The sequence below is a fragment of the Lytechinus pictus genome, chromosome 8 (genome assembly GCF_037042905.1).
Source record: "Lytechinus pictus isolate F3 Inbred chromosome 8, Lp3.0, whole genome shotgun sequence".
Classification (NCBI taxonomy): domain Eukaryota; kingdom Metazoa; phylum Echinodermata; class Echinoidea; order Temnopleuroida; family Toxopneustidae; genus Lytechinus; species Lytechinus pictus.
The window spans coordinates 37,838,050-37,855,787 of NC_087252.1; the positions used below are offsets into that span (position 1 = coordinate 37,838,050).

Below are 17,738 nucleotides of genomic sequence, written 5' to 3' on the forward strand. Positions count from 1 at the left end.
ATGTGTAATTTAAATACCTGGTCCTGGTGGTCACACACGTGACAGAACCGACAGTTCCGACAGCACCAGTTCTCCTTCTCGCCAGATAGAGGGCGCTCATCGTCTTCAAGGCAGAACTCGTGGAACGGCTCACAGCACACATTGCAATACACCAGCTACAAAAAGACAAAATGAAAAAGAAAAAAATATGAATAAAGATGATGATGATGATTCTCATCATTTCTATTAAGTCATATAATATGTTGAACAGATGAATACATTTTATGGGATGTAGAATGCAGAATAATTTGCTTCAAAAAAAGAAATGCCTATATATTAACCAAGGATGGGTATCGCATTTCCATTTATTCGAATAAAGGATAAAAACGCGCTGTCCATTAAACGCTTTGCTCACGGGTAAAGGTAACATGGAGGGGGGTCGAACCCTAGACTTTCATGTGTCTCGTCAGGCGCTTTTGACCACTCGGCCACGGCACCTTCACATAATTGAATTTGACGAAAAGTGATGTACCTTCCCATGTGACCAACAATATATATACTTTTGACATGAAATGGGAGTCATTAACTATGTAAAAGAGAGAGATAAAGTTTGCAACAAACTTTGATTGGCCCATTTCATAAAACTTAATACAAGAACAAATTTACCTTTAACAGTTAAAAGCTACTGAAATTCTGCTAACCCATTGGCTGATTGTAAATTTGTGATAGAAAGTGGGCATTTGTTACTATAACAAGTCTTTATGAACGGAGCTCATAGCGCAGCATGAATAATGGACTATTAGGGTTGTAAATCAGAGAGTGACACAGAAAGAAAACGAGAAAGAGAGAGATAGAGAGAGGGAAAAAGAAAGAGAAAGGAGAATGGTGTACTTACATCGTGTTTACCATTACTACCACACAGATAGCATATAGTCCTCGGGATCATAGGATCAGAAGAAATGATCACCATTCCACGTTTCCACGCCACAGTCATATCATAGTCATCCTGCAAAAGTCAATAGGAATAATTCATGGCTTTAACCCTAATTCTCCCGGGGGGGGGGGGGGGGGGCATAATGGCCCCCCCTCGACAATTTTCGCGATATATCTGCCTCTGACCTCGCCGCTCACTGACTTTTTACTTTCAAGTCTCGCGCAAATTTTGAGACCAAATTTGTGACGCCCGGGTGCGCGGTTACGACATTACGCAACATTATATAAGTGCATGTCAGACCAAAAATTGCTCATAAAAGTGATTTCATGTACAAATCCAATGCAAATTGTGTATTTAGCCAAAATTCATAAATGTATCATTATTTCTACTTTTACTGATTAAACTTAATTAATTTTGCCTTGTTTATGATCTGAATTAAGTCTGGAACGATTTCCATCGAAAAACAATAACCGGGAGATTTAGGGTTAAAATGAGCAACCTTCGAAGAAAAATATTGTACGACGCCTACTTAGCTTGTTGAGTGAGAGCATATGGGAGGCTGAATGTCAAACATCCGCACCGTTGTACACGTACCGTCCATAATGTACCGTTGCACGGTCAGGAACAAGGTGACGTCACTATAAAATTATGATTTGATTCAATGCATTGTGCTTAGTAAATGCCAAAATGAAGGTGCAATACGCGAAGGGCTTACTGGGTAAATGTGCATTGCTGCTGCAGATCACATGCGCTTTTGAGGGATTTCGCTTTTCGCTTTCAATATTTCTTTTTCATAGATTAACATAGGAAAAAATTGATTTTTGTTTGTATTTTCGCTAATTTCTGAGGCATTGTACAACACAAATAGCAAATATTCTTATTCGTGCAATGGTGCGACATTTCGCATTCGGTGAAAAAAGACTCTATTCAACTCATCTCACAAATCTTTTCATGAAATGCTTGCTCGCCTTATCTGAAAGCGAAACTTGACAATTCGTCTTTTTAAGTATTCTGGCTTTTGTAAACTGAATGAACAACTATGTCATGCCATTTTTTGTTTTCTTTTTAATGAAAAGTGAAAAGTATTCATTCTTTAGTATCTATATCTTAACTGGACAGAGTAGAAATAACCATTATTCTACTCACCTTGAAGTCTGTCTTGATGAAATGTTTGCCAGGAATCTTCTTAGAAAACTTGACTGTCCGGAGTGGCTTAGAGCTTGCATCAGACTTCTCATCTTTATCCTATAAACACAGATATAATTGAGAGGCCAATTTAATTATGTCCTAAGAATGAAATGAAGTTTGAATTCATTTCATTCTTCAATTAAGCATTTCCCTAAGAGTCTTTTATAAATATCATACACATATATTCAAGAGTCCATTTAAGTTATGTGATTGAGTTGATGTGAAAGTTGAATTTGTTTTATTCTTCATAAAAAACCCATTTAGATAAGAAAACTTAAACTTAGCACACACTCTCAGACACATTTAAGCCCGGCTCACACTATGTGATCTGGTGCGATGTGATTTTCAAGAAATCGCATTTTGCATTAAATATAAATGTTCCAAGAAGTAAAATCATTTCATATAAAGTTTGGCAGGACATTAGGAATACTGAAATCATATTTTCACTTTGCGGCAAGCCCTGTGATCGGAGTAAAGTCAAAATCTTAAAATCGCAGCCGATGATGACGTCATTACAATCGAACTGGATTGAATTTCAATTTCAGTAGTCCTACCACTATTCTGAATTCTGATCTGTAAGATTGAATTACTTGGAATGCCATATCAAATGTTATCACAATTACTTTGAAATTCGGATCGCAACGAATCGCATAGTGTGAGTCGGGCTTAACATACAACAAGGATAATATGATGGTGATAATGTTAGGGCCGAACAGCAAATGAACGTAAAGTGAGATTCCTGAGAACTAGCGCTCGTTCAAGAACTAAACTTTGTGTCATGTGACCCGGAATTGAAAACATTAGGAAAAGGGGAGTTTTAATGAGAAGATAAAATGGATTGATTGCAAAGTTTGAATAGGATAGGAAAAGGAAAACTTGATTTCAATTGACTACTGTGCCATTGCCATTGTAACTTGGGCTCCTGATCTAGATTTGGTCCAACTTACCCCTGTTTGGCCTTTCTTGTTCTTTGGGACCAGGGCCAATCCAGTGGGTAGATCTCCTCCAGCTCTCTTGATCCTTGCGCCAGCTGGTCTAATTTTGGGGACAGCTGGAGCTAGCAGGACAAAATCATTTCAAAATGGTTATTGTTGATAATTTAATTTAAAGGTATTAAGAATTTAGTTGCAGCAAACAATCATTTCATGAGAAAGTCTTTAAAATCAAGATGAATATTGTCATAGTTCTAGATCAATACATTAAGCAAACTCAACTTTGTGAAATCTGAGATAAAAACCAATAACTCTGAAGATCACCAACACAGAAAAGCATATGTGGGACAGTGTATCAATACTGCTTCGAAAAATACCCAACATTTTGATAGAATACCATACTTATTTCGCTCATTTTTCAGCATTACACATATTCTTTCTGAGCTGTTTGGCACATACAAACCACTTTGGTGGTCATTTTATTGGCTTCTATTCAAACTCATTTTGATACCATCACCACAACTGGCACTTATTTTCACACATTTTTTTGTAAACACTGCATATATACCGGTTTCACATTATCAATATCATCATAATTCAACTTATCACTTAAAGTTTTTCTACTTGCTAAGGAAGAGCAGGAGTTCATGTCAACAAGTTTGATTTCATAAAGGCCTCTTTTGTCTTCCTTCATGTGGTCTTTTCATATAGGTTTCACTACATTTTGAATGACATTTTAAAAGTTTTCCTAAGGGCCTTTTCACACGAGAATCTTGAATCATCATTGTGATGTTGATTGCAATTCGTCTTTAGAATCATTGTACCATTCACACGTTCACTCGAAAACTGTGATTTTAATTCTTATTCCTGAGCGAAGGTGGTATTGTGTCCTTGGTGACTTGTCAATCAAACCCAATCAAAGCACTGCATCGCCAAAAACAAACTACGATGAGTGTATGACAATTGTATTATCTGCAGAAGTGCTTGAAAGGTCACGTAAGCTCGGCCCCTTAAAAGATGTTTTGGAGGTCAACCCTTTCTGACGTAAAATTCGTACCATAATTTGAATGAAACTTAACTGGAATTCACCTCCAGAGTAGAATTTGAATTCGTGATTGGTTTCACACATGCTAAAAATTCATCATTATGATTAGAATTATTTTTCACTGGAATCATCATTCAAATTACAATTTTGGTACCATGTGAAAGGGCGGTTTGTATATCTGCTAAAACAAGGGGCAGCATTTAATTAATCAAAGTGTATTTTATAGGGACAGTAATTCATCCTTTGCTTGGTTTGTATGCAGGTTGTATATGGCGGTTAATACCAAATTTTCGAGCTGCATATACATGTTTCACATTTTTATATCGTCACTGACAATAATTTGGTTTTTCCCTTTGGTGAAAAAGAGCAGCAGCTAATTCTAATAAGTTTGATGTCATAAAATCCACTTGTCTCACTTGGATGGTCTTTACAGGTTTCACTTATATTTGAATAACCCATTTGGATTTGCTCTACTTCCTAAAGAGCAGCAGTTTATATTAAAGGGGAATAAAACCTTTGGAATAAGTAGGCTTGTGTCGAAACAGAAAAATCAAAGAATAAGAACAAAGAAAGTTTGAGAAAAATCGGACAAATAATGAGAAAGTTATGAGCATTTGAATATTGCAATCACTAATGCTATGGAGATCCTCCCATTGGCAATGCGACAAGGATGTGTGATGTCACATGTGAACAACTTTCCCTTTGATGGACTATAAAATACCCTCAAAATGTCTCTTTCTGCTTTTTCTTGTGGTGATACAAACTCTTTATCCATGATGTATTCTTTAAAAATCTATATTACATGCCCTCCTATAGAAAGAACACATGATCTACTGATAGATGTAATAGAAGAGGTAATTTAAGTGAAATATATACTTAAGTAATGGGGAGAGTTGTTCACAAGTGACATCACACATCATTGTCGCATTGCCAATTTGAGGATCTCCATAGCATTAGTGATTGCAATATTCAAATGCTCATAACTTTCTCATTATTTGTCCGATTTTTCTCAAACTTTCTTTGTTCTTATTCTTTGATTTTTTTGAGTTTTGACAGAAGCCTACTTGTTCCAAAGGTTTCATTCTCCTTTAACAAGTTTCATTTCACATGTTCAGGGAGGTATAAATCGTTGTTTCACTTGACAATGAGGAGAAAATTAGAATATTTCATATAATAAAATACAAAAGAAATAGTGAGTGGATGACGTCATCAGTCTCCACATTAGCATTCCGACCAGGATGTGCATATAACTGTTTAGTGAAATTAAGCAAAATTTTAAAATGTCATAACTTTCTTATTTTACATCCGATTTTGATGGAATTTTCAGTGTTATGCTTGTCGGATTTTTCTCTTTTTATTCAAATCAATTTTTTTTTTGAGGGGTGGACTTGTCCTTTAACAAGTTTGATTTCACAATGACCAGTTTTGTTTGCTTGGGTGGTCGGTCTTTACGAACGGGTCATCATCACATTTTGACTTACCCTTCTGTGGTTTCTCAACTGACTTGGTTTTCTGCTAAGTACCCATTCCCCTGGGGCAGTAATCTAAATATAACCCAGGTAGTATATTGTTTTATGTCCTCATGAAAGAAAAATATAATTCAAAATAAAACTTTTGGGAAAAATGACATTTTAGCCATAATATGCATAGGAGTACATGGAAGAGTAGTCCTTGCCTTACATCACTATGACATCCCATATGCGGCCAATTTGAAGTCTCCATGGGTCTAGTGATTACCAATATTCACAACTTTTTAAAAATTCATAACTTTCTTGTTGTTTGTCCAATATTGTTCAAACTTCCACCTATCAAGTTGTCTGATTTTTCTTTTCCTTGTAAAAACAAGTTTTTATTTGGGTTGGATTCCCCTTTAACAAGTTTGATTTTGTTTTCTTGGGTGATCTTTACAAACACGTCGTCATCATCACATTTTGACTAACCCTTCTGTGGTCTCTCAACTGGCATAGGAGGAGGAGCGTTGGTCATTCTTCTCAAGGCTTTCATCTGCTTCATTCTCATCATCTTCATCTTCACCAGATTGTGACACTTGCGGTGTCTGAAAACAAATCGATCCAAATTGAAATGGCCGTTAAAGGCAAAAGACCGTAGTTGCAGCCAACAATGATTTCGTGAGAAAGTCTTTGAAATCGAGGTTAATTGTCAAAATATTATCATACATCTAGATCTGGTATATCAATGTGAATTTATCTTTGCAAAATTATGAAATCTTAGCTCAAAATTGATAATCCTGATGATCTCTCTAACACAGAAAAGTATATATGGGGCAGTGTAGTAATATCGCTTTGAAAAATACCCGACATTCGATGGAATTCTGTGCTTATTTTGCTAATTTCTCAGCAATTACACATTTTCTTCCAGAGCTGTTTGGCACATACTTTTTATTTTTACCTACACACACTTTGATGGTAATTTCATTGGATTCTGTTCGAACTCATATTGAGATCATTACCACAACTGGCATTTATCTAAAAAGCTTAGACAAAAGTTCAATAATATGATCTTTTTTGGATTAGCATATCGTAGGTTTGTAAAATCATTTACAAATGTAAGATGAACAAACTGGTGTTTGTAGCATTGATCATAAAAATCTTCGCCCAGGGGGGCCAATGCTACTGCAAGGTAGACAACACGCTCATACAAATAAGCACATGAAGAGTTGTTTTTCACTGCTCAAAGATGTACATGCTTACATCGAAATGGGAATCAAAATTACCAAATCTGAATACATGCAAAAGATACAAATCTCTCCCTATCATGAAAATGGAATATTTGATGCATTGTTTAGGGTAGAGAAAACATGACAAAATGCTTGATTTCAGGGAACTCTGAGATCAAAAGATGATTCCATGTTTAGGGTCAAATTTGAAAGTCCATGTACAAGTATGGACTCCACATCGTAATGATAGTGCCGTCTCACAGCATCTTCCCTCAATCCCCCCTACCCTCCCCTCTACCCCCACTTCCCCTCCCAGGGAATTTTTGCCTGTACTTACATGCACGCTTGCTTCTTGGTACCGGGTCCACCATACTTAGGTTTGTCACTGGAAGAAAAGAACAAAATATGAACGAAGATGAACAAATATTATTAGTACATGAGAGAGTATCAAAACATGGCTTAGAAACAGCCGTCATTGTTAACCATTACAATAGCAACAGCCTTTAGGGATGCCAGTGGCATATGGCTCAAGGGCCTAAAATTTTTTTTGAAGGAAGACTCTGCGTGCGTTGCGCAAGACGCGAGTGCGAAACACATGCGCAAAGTCCCATCGGCTGGGGTCCCTTAGAAAGTGCAAGCTCTAGATGCCCTCTCTTGCAATCTGGGCATATCTGAGGGGGTCTTTCCTCCTCAAATCTAATCATATTTTATGGGTAAATCTGATATATTTTGTAAGTATGAAATTGCATGCCGTTAACTAACAAGTTAGTTTGGCTTCATCCAGGTCTCTCTACGAAAATCGCATACGATTTCAGTCATTTTGAGATATACGTGCATGCCAATGCATAATGAACATAACGTACTATGAATATAACACACGGTTAAGACACTACAAGAAACATCCTTGGAGGAGTTTAATTTTAATTTGGCTGTCAGACTCATAGGCCCTAATTCACAAAGGTGGTTTTGAAAACCCACGGTTGAGTCCATGGTTTATGCAGATTTCCTGTATAAATTATGCTTATTTTACCGCATATATTAAACAAGTGGAATGCCTCTGGCCGTCTCACTTGCATCACGCGTTTCAATATAGCAGCAGTGCTGATTTTGAAAACTACTATAACTCGCACAAGATGTTCAGTGATACTTGGTTACTCTTATTTCCACATTTTATGAACTAGACCAATACACTTATAGAGATATGATGGCAATTCAAAAAATACCCCCAACGTGGCCAAAGTTCTTTGACCTTCCATGACCTTTGACCTTGATCATGTCACCTGAAACTCGCACAGGATGTTCAGTGATACTTGATTACTATTATGTCCAATTTTTATGAACTAGACCAACACACTTTCAAATTTATGGCTGTAATTCAACAAATACCCCAATTTGGCCAAAGTTCATTGACCCTAAATGACCTTTGACCTTGATCATGTGACCTGAAACTTGCACAGGATGTTCAGTAATACTTGATTACTATTATGTCCAAGTTTCATGAATCAGATCCATAAACTTTCAAAGTTATGATGGTAATTCAACAGATACCCCCAATTCGGCCAAAGTTCATTGACCCTAAATGACCTTTGACCTTGGTCATGTGACGTGAAACTCATGCAGGATGTTCAGTGATACTTGATTAACCTTATGTATAAGTTTCATGAACTAGGTCCATATATTTTCTAAGTTATGATGACATTTCAAAAACTTAACCTTAGGTTAAGATTTTGATGTTGATTCCCCCAACATGGTCTAAGTTCATTGACCCTAAATGACCTTTGACCTTAGTCATGTGACATGAAACTTAGGCAGGATGTTCAGTAATACTTGATTAACCTTATGGCCAAGTTTCATGAACTAGGTCCATATACTTTCTAAGTTATGCTGTCATTTCAAAAACTTAACCTCAGGTTAAGATTTGGTGTTGACGCCGCCGCCGCCGTCGCCGCCGCCGCCGCCGTCGCCGCCGCCGCCGCCGTCGCCGCCGCCGTCGGAAAAGCGGCGCCTATAGTCTCACTCTGCTATGCAGGTGAGACAAAAATGTTGTCACAGTGTGCCAAATAGAAACATGTTGCCAGGGTTATCTACGCTATTTTATTCACGAGTGCACTGTTTTGAATAATGAGTCCACTCTTCAAACAGTGGACTCATTAATAAAATAGCGTATCTAACTATGGTAACAGCCATCAATTTGGCGCACTGTGACAAAAGCGCGCATCAGCACTGGACATTTTTTATACACGCGCCCAATACGCGCAAAATTAAGCGTAATTTGTACAGGAAATCTGCATAAACCATGGAATCAACCATGCATTTTCCGGCCATAAAGGCAAAGACAAAGCTGCAGCCTAGATTATAAACTATTGAAATGTCCCCCCAAAATCCTTGTGTGTCTTTAAATGCACGTTTGACCATAATATTATATTTAATAAACTTACAGGCAGTTAGAACACTTCTCACAATCCGTCTTCCGCAAGCATGCCGAGCACACCCCGCATCTTGATCGTCTTTTCACGTTTGCTTCCTCTACAACTGGCATCGGCATGAAACCCATCTCTGGTATCTGCTTGGGTACCTTCTTCGGCCTCGAAACTTTCCCCGGCTCTCTCTTGGCGGTGAAGTCATCCATGTCCATGAAGGTGGGTTCCTCGTCCACGTTGATAAATCCGTCCATGGCCCGTTTCTTGGCAGTCGGCTTCCGTTTTCGCGCCGATAGACGAGGAGACGCTTCGTTGCTGGGGTACTCGCCTTCCGAACCAGATTCTGTTTCACTGTTCTCATCTAAATAGGCCAAGGAAAAAAATGGCAACAGTAATAATTTCAGTGTCAATGACACATCGCTAAATAAATTGAAAGGGTTTACATAAAGTGGACACAAAAAGAAGCACACACACAAAAAAAATCTGAGGCCCTCATATTGTTTGTAGTATTTTAGATGGACACAATAAATCGGTATCACCATCCAGAAGACCCATTCCTTATGATAGAAAAATCTCAAATTTCATGAAATATCAATTTTTAAAATGACTACTCTTTTCATGTAGCTTTCAGAGATATTCATGGCAGGTTCATTTCCACCATTTGCTGTTTTCATTGTATTGCCGATTTAGAGTATCAGCTTGCATTCAACCATGCTATAAAACGCTCCGAGAATAGTATCATATTATTGTCAATGCATTTATCTCTTCCTAATCATATTCTAAATGTGATTACTAAGCACTGTACTTTAACAACATTTGACCTTTGACCCTGCAGCAAACACACCATCACTACTAAATAGCTTTTTCCTCTCTTTGATTGGTAAAGCACTTATGTGCTTACAAGACAATGTACCTTTACAGGATTTGACCCTTGAACCTGAGGCAAACTCACCATCACTCGTAAACAGCTTTTTCCTCTCCTTGATTGGGAGAGCGCTCAGTTTGAGGCTGTCCTGGCTGGCAGGCACTGGTCCTTCTAATCTCGCAGGCGAGTACCCCAAGGCGACCGATGCTCTCCTACATACATGCTTGATGCGAGGTCCACCTGACTTAGCAACGCTTCCTACTATGACTTCATTGGCAACCTACAATGTAGAGAGATGGTCAAAAGTGGAAACACTGTCAACTAATGTTCATAACACTCAAATCAATAAATTGCCAATAAGCTATTGTTGCTTCATCATGACTTTATTCAAGTTCAAAGACACTGATATAATATATATATATCAAAAGAGACCAGGTCCACCGTTTCCATTCCAAACAAATGGCAGGTCAATGCATGGATTACAAAACAAGTAACACGTACCAATATAGAAAATTAAAAGAGTAACATAAATGCAGGAAAATAATCAGTTAAAGCTGTCGTTGATATCACGTTGAAAAAAGAAACACTTCATCAATTTTCCTAAATCAGAGTTGGATATGTAAATGGAATTAATTAATTATTGCACATATTTGAAATGTACGGGTAATATTATGAGGTGTTACGTATCCAATTTCCAAATATTGCATATCAAAAGTTTAACCCTAATTCTCCCGGGGGGGGGGGGCCATAATGGCCCCCCCCCCCGACAATTTTTGCGATATATCCGCTGCGCAAATTTTTTTGACCTCGCCGCTCACTGACTTTTTACTTTCAAGTCTCGCGCAAATTTTGAGACCAAATTTGTGACGACCGGATACGCGGTTACGACATTACGCAACATTATGTAAGTGCATGTCAGACCCAAAATTGCTCACAAACGTGATTTCATGTACAAATCCAATGCAAATTGTGTATTTAGCCAAAATTCATAAATGTATCATTATTTCTACTTTTACGGATTGAATTTAATTAATTTTGCCTTGCTTATGATCAGAATTAAGTCTGGAACGATTTCCATTGAAAAAACAATAAAAAAACAAAAAGTAAAAAAAACAAGGAAATACATAAGAAATTCATAAAACAATAAAATACATAAGAAATTGATTTCCAAACTGAAGTTTTTTTTAATTGCGATTGTTAAGAATGCTACAAAGAATATTTTAGCCAAAAATTAGCATTCTAGGAGCTTTATTTAGTGAATTAGAGCAAAAAGTATGATTTATGCATAAATTAGCATAATTAATTCATATAAAATAAAATCTCATTATTTTGGAAAATTTTACCATACAGCCTTGTAGATTACATCGCACACAACCAGCGTGCAAATTTTTGCGTCGCTCGAGCGATCAGCGGCCGAGATCTTAAGGGGGGGCCATAATGGCCCCCCCCCCGGGAATGACAAGAATCAAAATACCCCGGGAGATTGAGGGTTAAAATGCTGAGGACAGCTCAAATATTCTAGTTTAGAGACATACCATAACTAGCAAGCTTCTTTTGCCTCCACAGGAATTAAGAGACTGATTCAGATAATATGAGGTTTCAATCCTTACCACAATTCTAAAAAAATACAGCTTTTTCTGATCTGTCCTCCAAATTGTTTAAAGAGAAATTCCAGTAGTTGCAGTAAACACTGATTTCATGAGAAAGTCTGTAAAACCAGGCTTAATTGTCAGTATATCATCGAGGATCTAGATCTGGTACAGTTACATAAACTGGACTTTGTGAAATCTTGAAATCTACGCTGAAAAATGTTCAGACTGAACTTCCCCAACACAGATAAGCGCACGTGGGACAGTGTATAATTATTGCTTTGAGCGTCGGGCCCGACGCTCTACCCGAATCCTGTGCTTATTTGCTGATTTCTCAGCAATTACACAATTTCTTCCAGAATCCTTTGGCACATGCGTTTTATTCATACTAACAGACACTTTGGTGGTCATTTCAATGGATTCTGTACGAACTCATTTTGATATCGTTACCAAAACTAGCATTTACCTTTAAATTTTGATATATAATCTACCAAAACAAATAGCTCACTGATCACTTGAAAGTGGCAAATTGAAAATACTGAAGCGTACTCTTTTGTTAAATTCAATAGCAACACCATTAACACATCAATTCCAGATAGCCTTAATATTTTTTCTGTAAGACTCATTAGGGATTTATGGATATTGTCACAAGATGCTTATAAAAAAGTTATAAAATGGAACATGGTTTCCCCAACCCTGCCTCTCCCTTTGGGTAGGATTTGAGAAAAATAGCAAAAGAGAGTTAGGAAAAACAAACTCTGAAAGAATATGTCAGATTCTTCACTCAAAATGAAAAATTATTGTAAGGCAATGAATCCTGGGCCCGTCTTACAAAGAGTGGCTACTGATCTGATCAATCGCAACTATGGACGGCCAGCAAAGTCAACATCTATTATGCACGCTTGTTCAAAATATTTTTTAGCTATGATGTATATTCATGCATTCATTATTTTCTTGAAAATTCACTGTGCTTCTCTTTGCATACAAAGGACATTGTGCACATTTCCTGTAGAAAAAATTATGACACTGAATGATTTCCATAGAGTTATGATTGATCGGATCAATCGCAAGTCTTTGTAAGACATGGCCCAGTTTGGCTTTGGCAGGAGAATTGGGGGGTGGCTCGTGGTCCCGGTATTCCCCCCCGCATTCACCATCATTTATAGTCCTACCTGGTGTTTGTTGACATTAGACGCTTCCGTCTGATCAGGAGACATATCGGCTTCAAGGGCATCGGCCATCTGACGGGACACTGAAATACAGATCATCACAATAAACAATTTCAAGGTACTTCATTAAAGGACAAGTCCACCCCAACAAAAACTTGATTTGAATAAAAAGATAAAAATTCAACAAGCATAACACTGAAAAATTCATCAAAATCGGATGTAAAATAAGAAAGTTTTAAAGTTTCGCTTCATTTCACAAAACATCTCGGTCAGTATGCAAATGAGGGAACTGATGACATCACTCACTCACTATTTCTTTTGTATTTTATTAAATCAAATATGAAATATTTTGATTTTCTCGTCATTGTCATGTGTAATGAAGTCTTATTCCTCCCTTTATTTTAACATTTTGTGGTTCAGGCAAGGAGGTCCTAATCGTCAAATTCATAAAAATTGAAATATTGTGAAATTCAAACAATAAAAAACAAAAGAAATAGTGAGTGAGTGAGTGACATCATCGACTCTCTCATTTGGATGTAACTGGCTCGTTCACATAACTATTTTGTTAAAAATAAGCGAAAGGGGGGGGGGGCACATTTTCCCAAGAAATTTGACAAGCCAAAACATAACATAAACAAAATGAAAAGATCCATGCTTTCAAAAGGGGGGCACAATTGTGTTACAACAGCATATTTACATTACAAAGTTTGATTATGCCTCTCAAAAGGGGTGGGGGTGGGGGGGCATGGGTCGGATGTTCCCCCCCCCCTGGATCCGCCAGTGATGGCAACTGTTTTAGAAATTCACTACTGATACTGAATACAGGCGAATGCACAAAGTCCAATCACTATGGACCACAGAAGTCTAAATGACTACAGGGAAATTTGATTCGGAATAAGTTATGCACAATCTGTTCTTCAAAAAAAAAATTGGTTCAACTAGAGTGAATATTTGACCTATGGGAATACGACTAGGAAAGTTTACCAGGTGGGTGTATCATAGAACTGTTGGTTATCTACAAATGACTTTGCGGAAGACTGGTGACCCATTCTTGTGATACCTTTTATATCCCTAAGTAGCAGACTTGGCACCCAGGAACGTGTTACAGTGGCACAAGAAATTGTAACTTTGAGAACAGATATATGAAAACACCCAACTGCAACAAATTTTCTAACAGGGCATGAGAAGTATTGTAGAGAAAAACAGTAGATTGTCTTACCTGTATCTTGCAAAGTTTTGTCTGCAGGGCTAATGAGCTTGTCATGTAGAATGCTCTTCAGCTTAGACGGGCTTTCCTTCTCGTCCTTGGAGGCATCTCCTAGCTTCAGTTTCCTTGCAGCGGACTTCTTCAGCTTCACGCCCTTGCCTTTCTGCTTCCGTTGCTTTGCCTTAAGGAGCAGCTTAGAAGAGGCGTTCTTCTTCCGCAATGTCTGGTCTTTCTTGCCCGAATCTCCCATACCGATTCCTGCCTTGTCTTCTTCCCTTGCACCTCCTTTTAATTTCTTCTTTTTCTTTTTCTTTTTTAGCTTCAACCGCTCCTCCCTTGTGAGCGGAACACCCCCAACCTGTAACTCGACAGACGTTTTGCTCTTCTTTTTCTTCTTCCTTTTCTTCAACGCATCCTGTTGACTGTCGTACAATGCAGAACCCATAGTGAGCAACCGTCGCGAGTTCGGGGAGAGACCAAGACTGTCACCCCCTAGTTCAACGCCAACAGGTTCCTTAACCTCCAGAACGGCAAGGTCTTCCTCTTTCCCAGCGTCTTGGTAAGCCTTTTGTAGCATACGTTTATATTTCGCTATTCTCCATCTCGAGTTCACTATCTTGTTATTTAACTTCATCCTTTCATTATCAGCATCAGATAGCTCTAATCCTTGCTTCAGCCTCCTCTTAAGAGCCCTAAAAGAAGGCATTCCTTTTTCAATGGGAGTCTTCGCACGCTCTTGGATATTCTTAATATACTCCTCCTTCTCATACAAGAATTTTTTCATGAGACGCTCACATTTAAGTTCTAACTGTTTTGCTTTTTCTTCCTTCGTCAATTCCTGCTTCACCTCTTGCTTCGCCTCTTGCTTTACCTCTGGCTTCTTCTTTGTCCGAGGACTGGAGCTTGCTGCACTTACCCTCGGGCTAGCATCCCCTCTCGGACTTGTGCTACATGGAGTAGCGGGATTGACGTCAACCGGTCCATCCTCATTAACTAACTGAACTTCGCTTTCTGACTGAAGTCTCTTTTCAGCTCTTTGCTTTGACCGTTGGATGGACTGTCGTTCGCTACTTATTCTCTTGTAACAATGCAACTTCTCATTCTCCTTTTCGGTGACTTCCATCCCGGACTTGACTTTCTCGAGGATCTCGTTGACACTTGGCAGGCCATCGATCCTCCCACGGACATGCATAAGCTCTTCTCCCGTCCTCATGGATTGAAACAACACCAGAGGGGATATCCTCAGAGCTCTTGTCTCGCCTTCATCCAATGCCTCCTTCTTGACAACCTTCTTGTAAACAGCTTTCAAATGTTGCCACTTTGGTTCTGGAGTGCTCAACAACACTTTCTCCTGCGAGCCTGTCAGGGTTATTCCATTCTTGACCTTTGCACTGATCATACTCAACATCCTGTTTGCCTCCTTCCGCTGCCTGCTCTTGCTCTCTGCTTCACTTTCATTTTCAGTTTTCATCTCATGATCAATTTTCTTAGGTGATATATTCATGGATTTCAAAAATTCATCTTGGAAAGAGTGTGCCTGTTCTTCCTTCTCCTTAATTTGGGATTTCTTCTTCTTCTCCTTCTTCTTCTTCTTCTTCTCAATGTCTTTAATGAAAAGTTCATTCTCATCCGACTTGCGTGCCTTTGGTGGTTTCTTGACCTTGATAGTGGTGATCTCCGGTGTGGGAAAGGCCTGTGGCGTTAAGAAAGAACCATCTAAATCTGAAGGAACATCGGACCAATCACTGTCCTGAGCTGATGATGGTGGCGAAAACAGACTGGAAGCGAACTCTTGCTCAATAAACCTTTTTGTTGGTTTGATCACCCTGGAGGAACGAGAGCTCATAACTGGCATAACGAACCCTAAGCTTGGCTTGGGAGGTTTCGGAGTCTTCTCCTCGATCAACTTCAACTTTTTCTTTGAGAGCTTTGCCTTTTTGGATGGAGGGGTAACTTTCCGATGAAGGAAATGCAGGTCGACCCCTTTCATGTCCATATCTGCAAGCTTGCTGGAGCACTTGACCGATCGCTTACCAGGTGTATCCGACCCAAATACTTGCTGATTCATTTTCGATGCGCCCTTCGCCTTTTTCACAAGCTCCATGGCTTTTGACAAATTGACCTGTTTGGATTTCGGCACACAAATAACTTTCCCTCCCTTGTTGAATGTTCCATTTTGAGCTTGAGCCATCAATAATTTCTTCTTCTCCCAAGGCTTGAACTTGACGGGAGATGTTTCAGACTTCTTTTCTCTTGCTTTCTTCAATAATAGTTGGGCCTTCTCCATCTTTGTCTTACCCCGCCAAGGTACCATTGCTTCTTTCCCTTGAAGTCCACTTTTGGCCTTCTGCTTCGGCATCATAAACGGCAATCGGATCTTCCCTTCGGCCTTCCCTCCAACCTTTGTAAAAGTGGCTTTCGGAGACCTGGGTGGCCTGGGCTCCTTCGGCGGGATAAGCTTCGGTCGAACAACATCCAAACCCTTAACCATATCTCTGTAGGACAGCCGACCAACAGATCTCTTTTCCCGGTTACCACCCAAAGAGCCATTCTTGAGCTTCTGTATTCTCCCTTCCACGACCCTCGAATTCTTTATCTTGTACGGTTTAGCCGTGTTCCATTCTCCTCTCCTCATCTCTGCGCAGGAATCTCCTCTGGTATAGTGACTCTCTTTTCCTGCTCGGCGTCCCATGATGGGCCAAGAACCTTTGATGTTCTTGATCTTTGGCGACTCTTCTTCCTTCTTTGTCCATTTCTTGCGTTGAGGTGACCGTAATTCTCCAATCTCAGAAGCTGTGAAGCCTTGGAAATCATCCTCCTGCAAATGAAAATAAAAAAAGGTATTAGTGAACTACATCATCAAAACATAAATTCACCTTATTATTAGGAATTTTTTCCTGATATGACTCATGACTTTATATATGACTTTAATATGGCAAATCCTCTTTGCTCCTGGGTGTATCTTTTTTTACCTTAGTCATTTCCAATTTTATCATTTTATGAATCAACTAGGAACGTACTTGTAGTTCACAGAATAAAATTACAAGACAAGACAATTGCAAAACTACTGTACAATGAAGAGTACAAACAAGTTCCTTACACCACAATAAAACAAATACACGCACACCAACACATCCACAAAATAAACGAAACCACTGAATAATTTCTTGAACTTGTATTTGAGACATGTTATTTCATAAGGCAATTTAGAATAAATGTCACGTCAATTAGATCCATGCCATTATGATTTTTTTCTTATTCCTCAGAAATAAATCATGTAATAGAACAGATCTCATAACTTCTTTTAAAGGGTGTACATGTATCAGTCCAATTTTTAGAATTGAAATAAAAGTTCATTGGTTGTTGGACTTTATAGAACAAATCAGTGCATAGAATAATCTGGGAATGGAAGCGCGTGAAGGAATAATATATGTAGTTCGTAGTTGAATTCATATTCATGTCTTGTCCTTTGGTAATTTTCATTGCTCAACAAATGAAGCACATTATCAGTATCTCCATGCACAATGTAAGTCCTCTCAATCTTATAGCAGCGCATGACACTGGCACCGGTCCGACAGTCCCAGACCGGTAAAAATTGCTTTTGGGCCAGTAACTTTTCAGAAATAGATTTACCAGATTTACTGGTCCGACATGACCAGTAAAAAATATATCAAACTGATACATGTAGATATTTTCTTCTTTTTTTAGCAAATTATGAAAATGGTCGCTCTTG

The 17,738-nt window shown here is 38.6% G+C and overlaps 1 protein-coding gene across 1 annotated transcript in view; it reads right to left on the minus strand.

Annotated features, from left to right (window-relative positions):
* The window catches only part of LOC129266154 (uncharacterized), a 49,750-nt gene extending 32,392 nt beyond the window's left edge, over positions 1–17,358 (minus strand). Inside the window, exons 1-10 of the mRNA XM_064104042.1 lie at positions 14,018–17,358; positions 12,802–12,881; positions 10,128–10,320; positions 9,194–9,536; positions 7,093–7,140; positions 6,019–6,134; positions 3,049–3,158; positions 2,060–2,158; positions 875–985; positions 18–155 (exon numbers count right to left, since the gene is read on the minus strand). Of these exons, the coding sequence (XP_063960112.1) occupies positions 18–155; positions 875–985; positions 2,060–2,158; positions 3,049–3,158; positions 6,019–6,134; positions 7,093–7,140; positions 9,194–9,536; positions 10,128–10,320; positions 12,802–12,881; positions 14,018–16,697 (3,918 nt within the window). The 5' untranslated portion in view covers positions 16,698–17,358. The remainder of the gene's footprint in view (positions 1–17; positions 156–874; positions 986–2,059; positions 2,159–3,048; positions 3,159–6,018; positions 6,135–7,092; positions 7,141–9,193; positions 9,537–10,127; positions 10,321–12,801; positions 12,882–14,017) is intronic.
* Between the last annotated feature and the right edge of the window lie 380 nt (positions 17,359–17,738).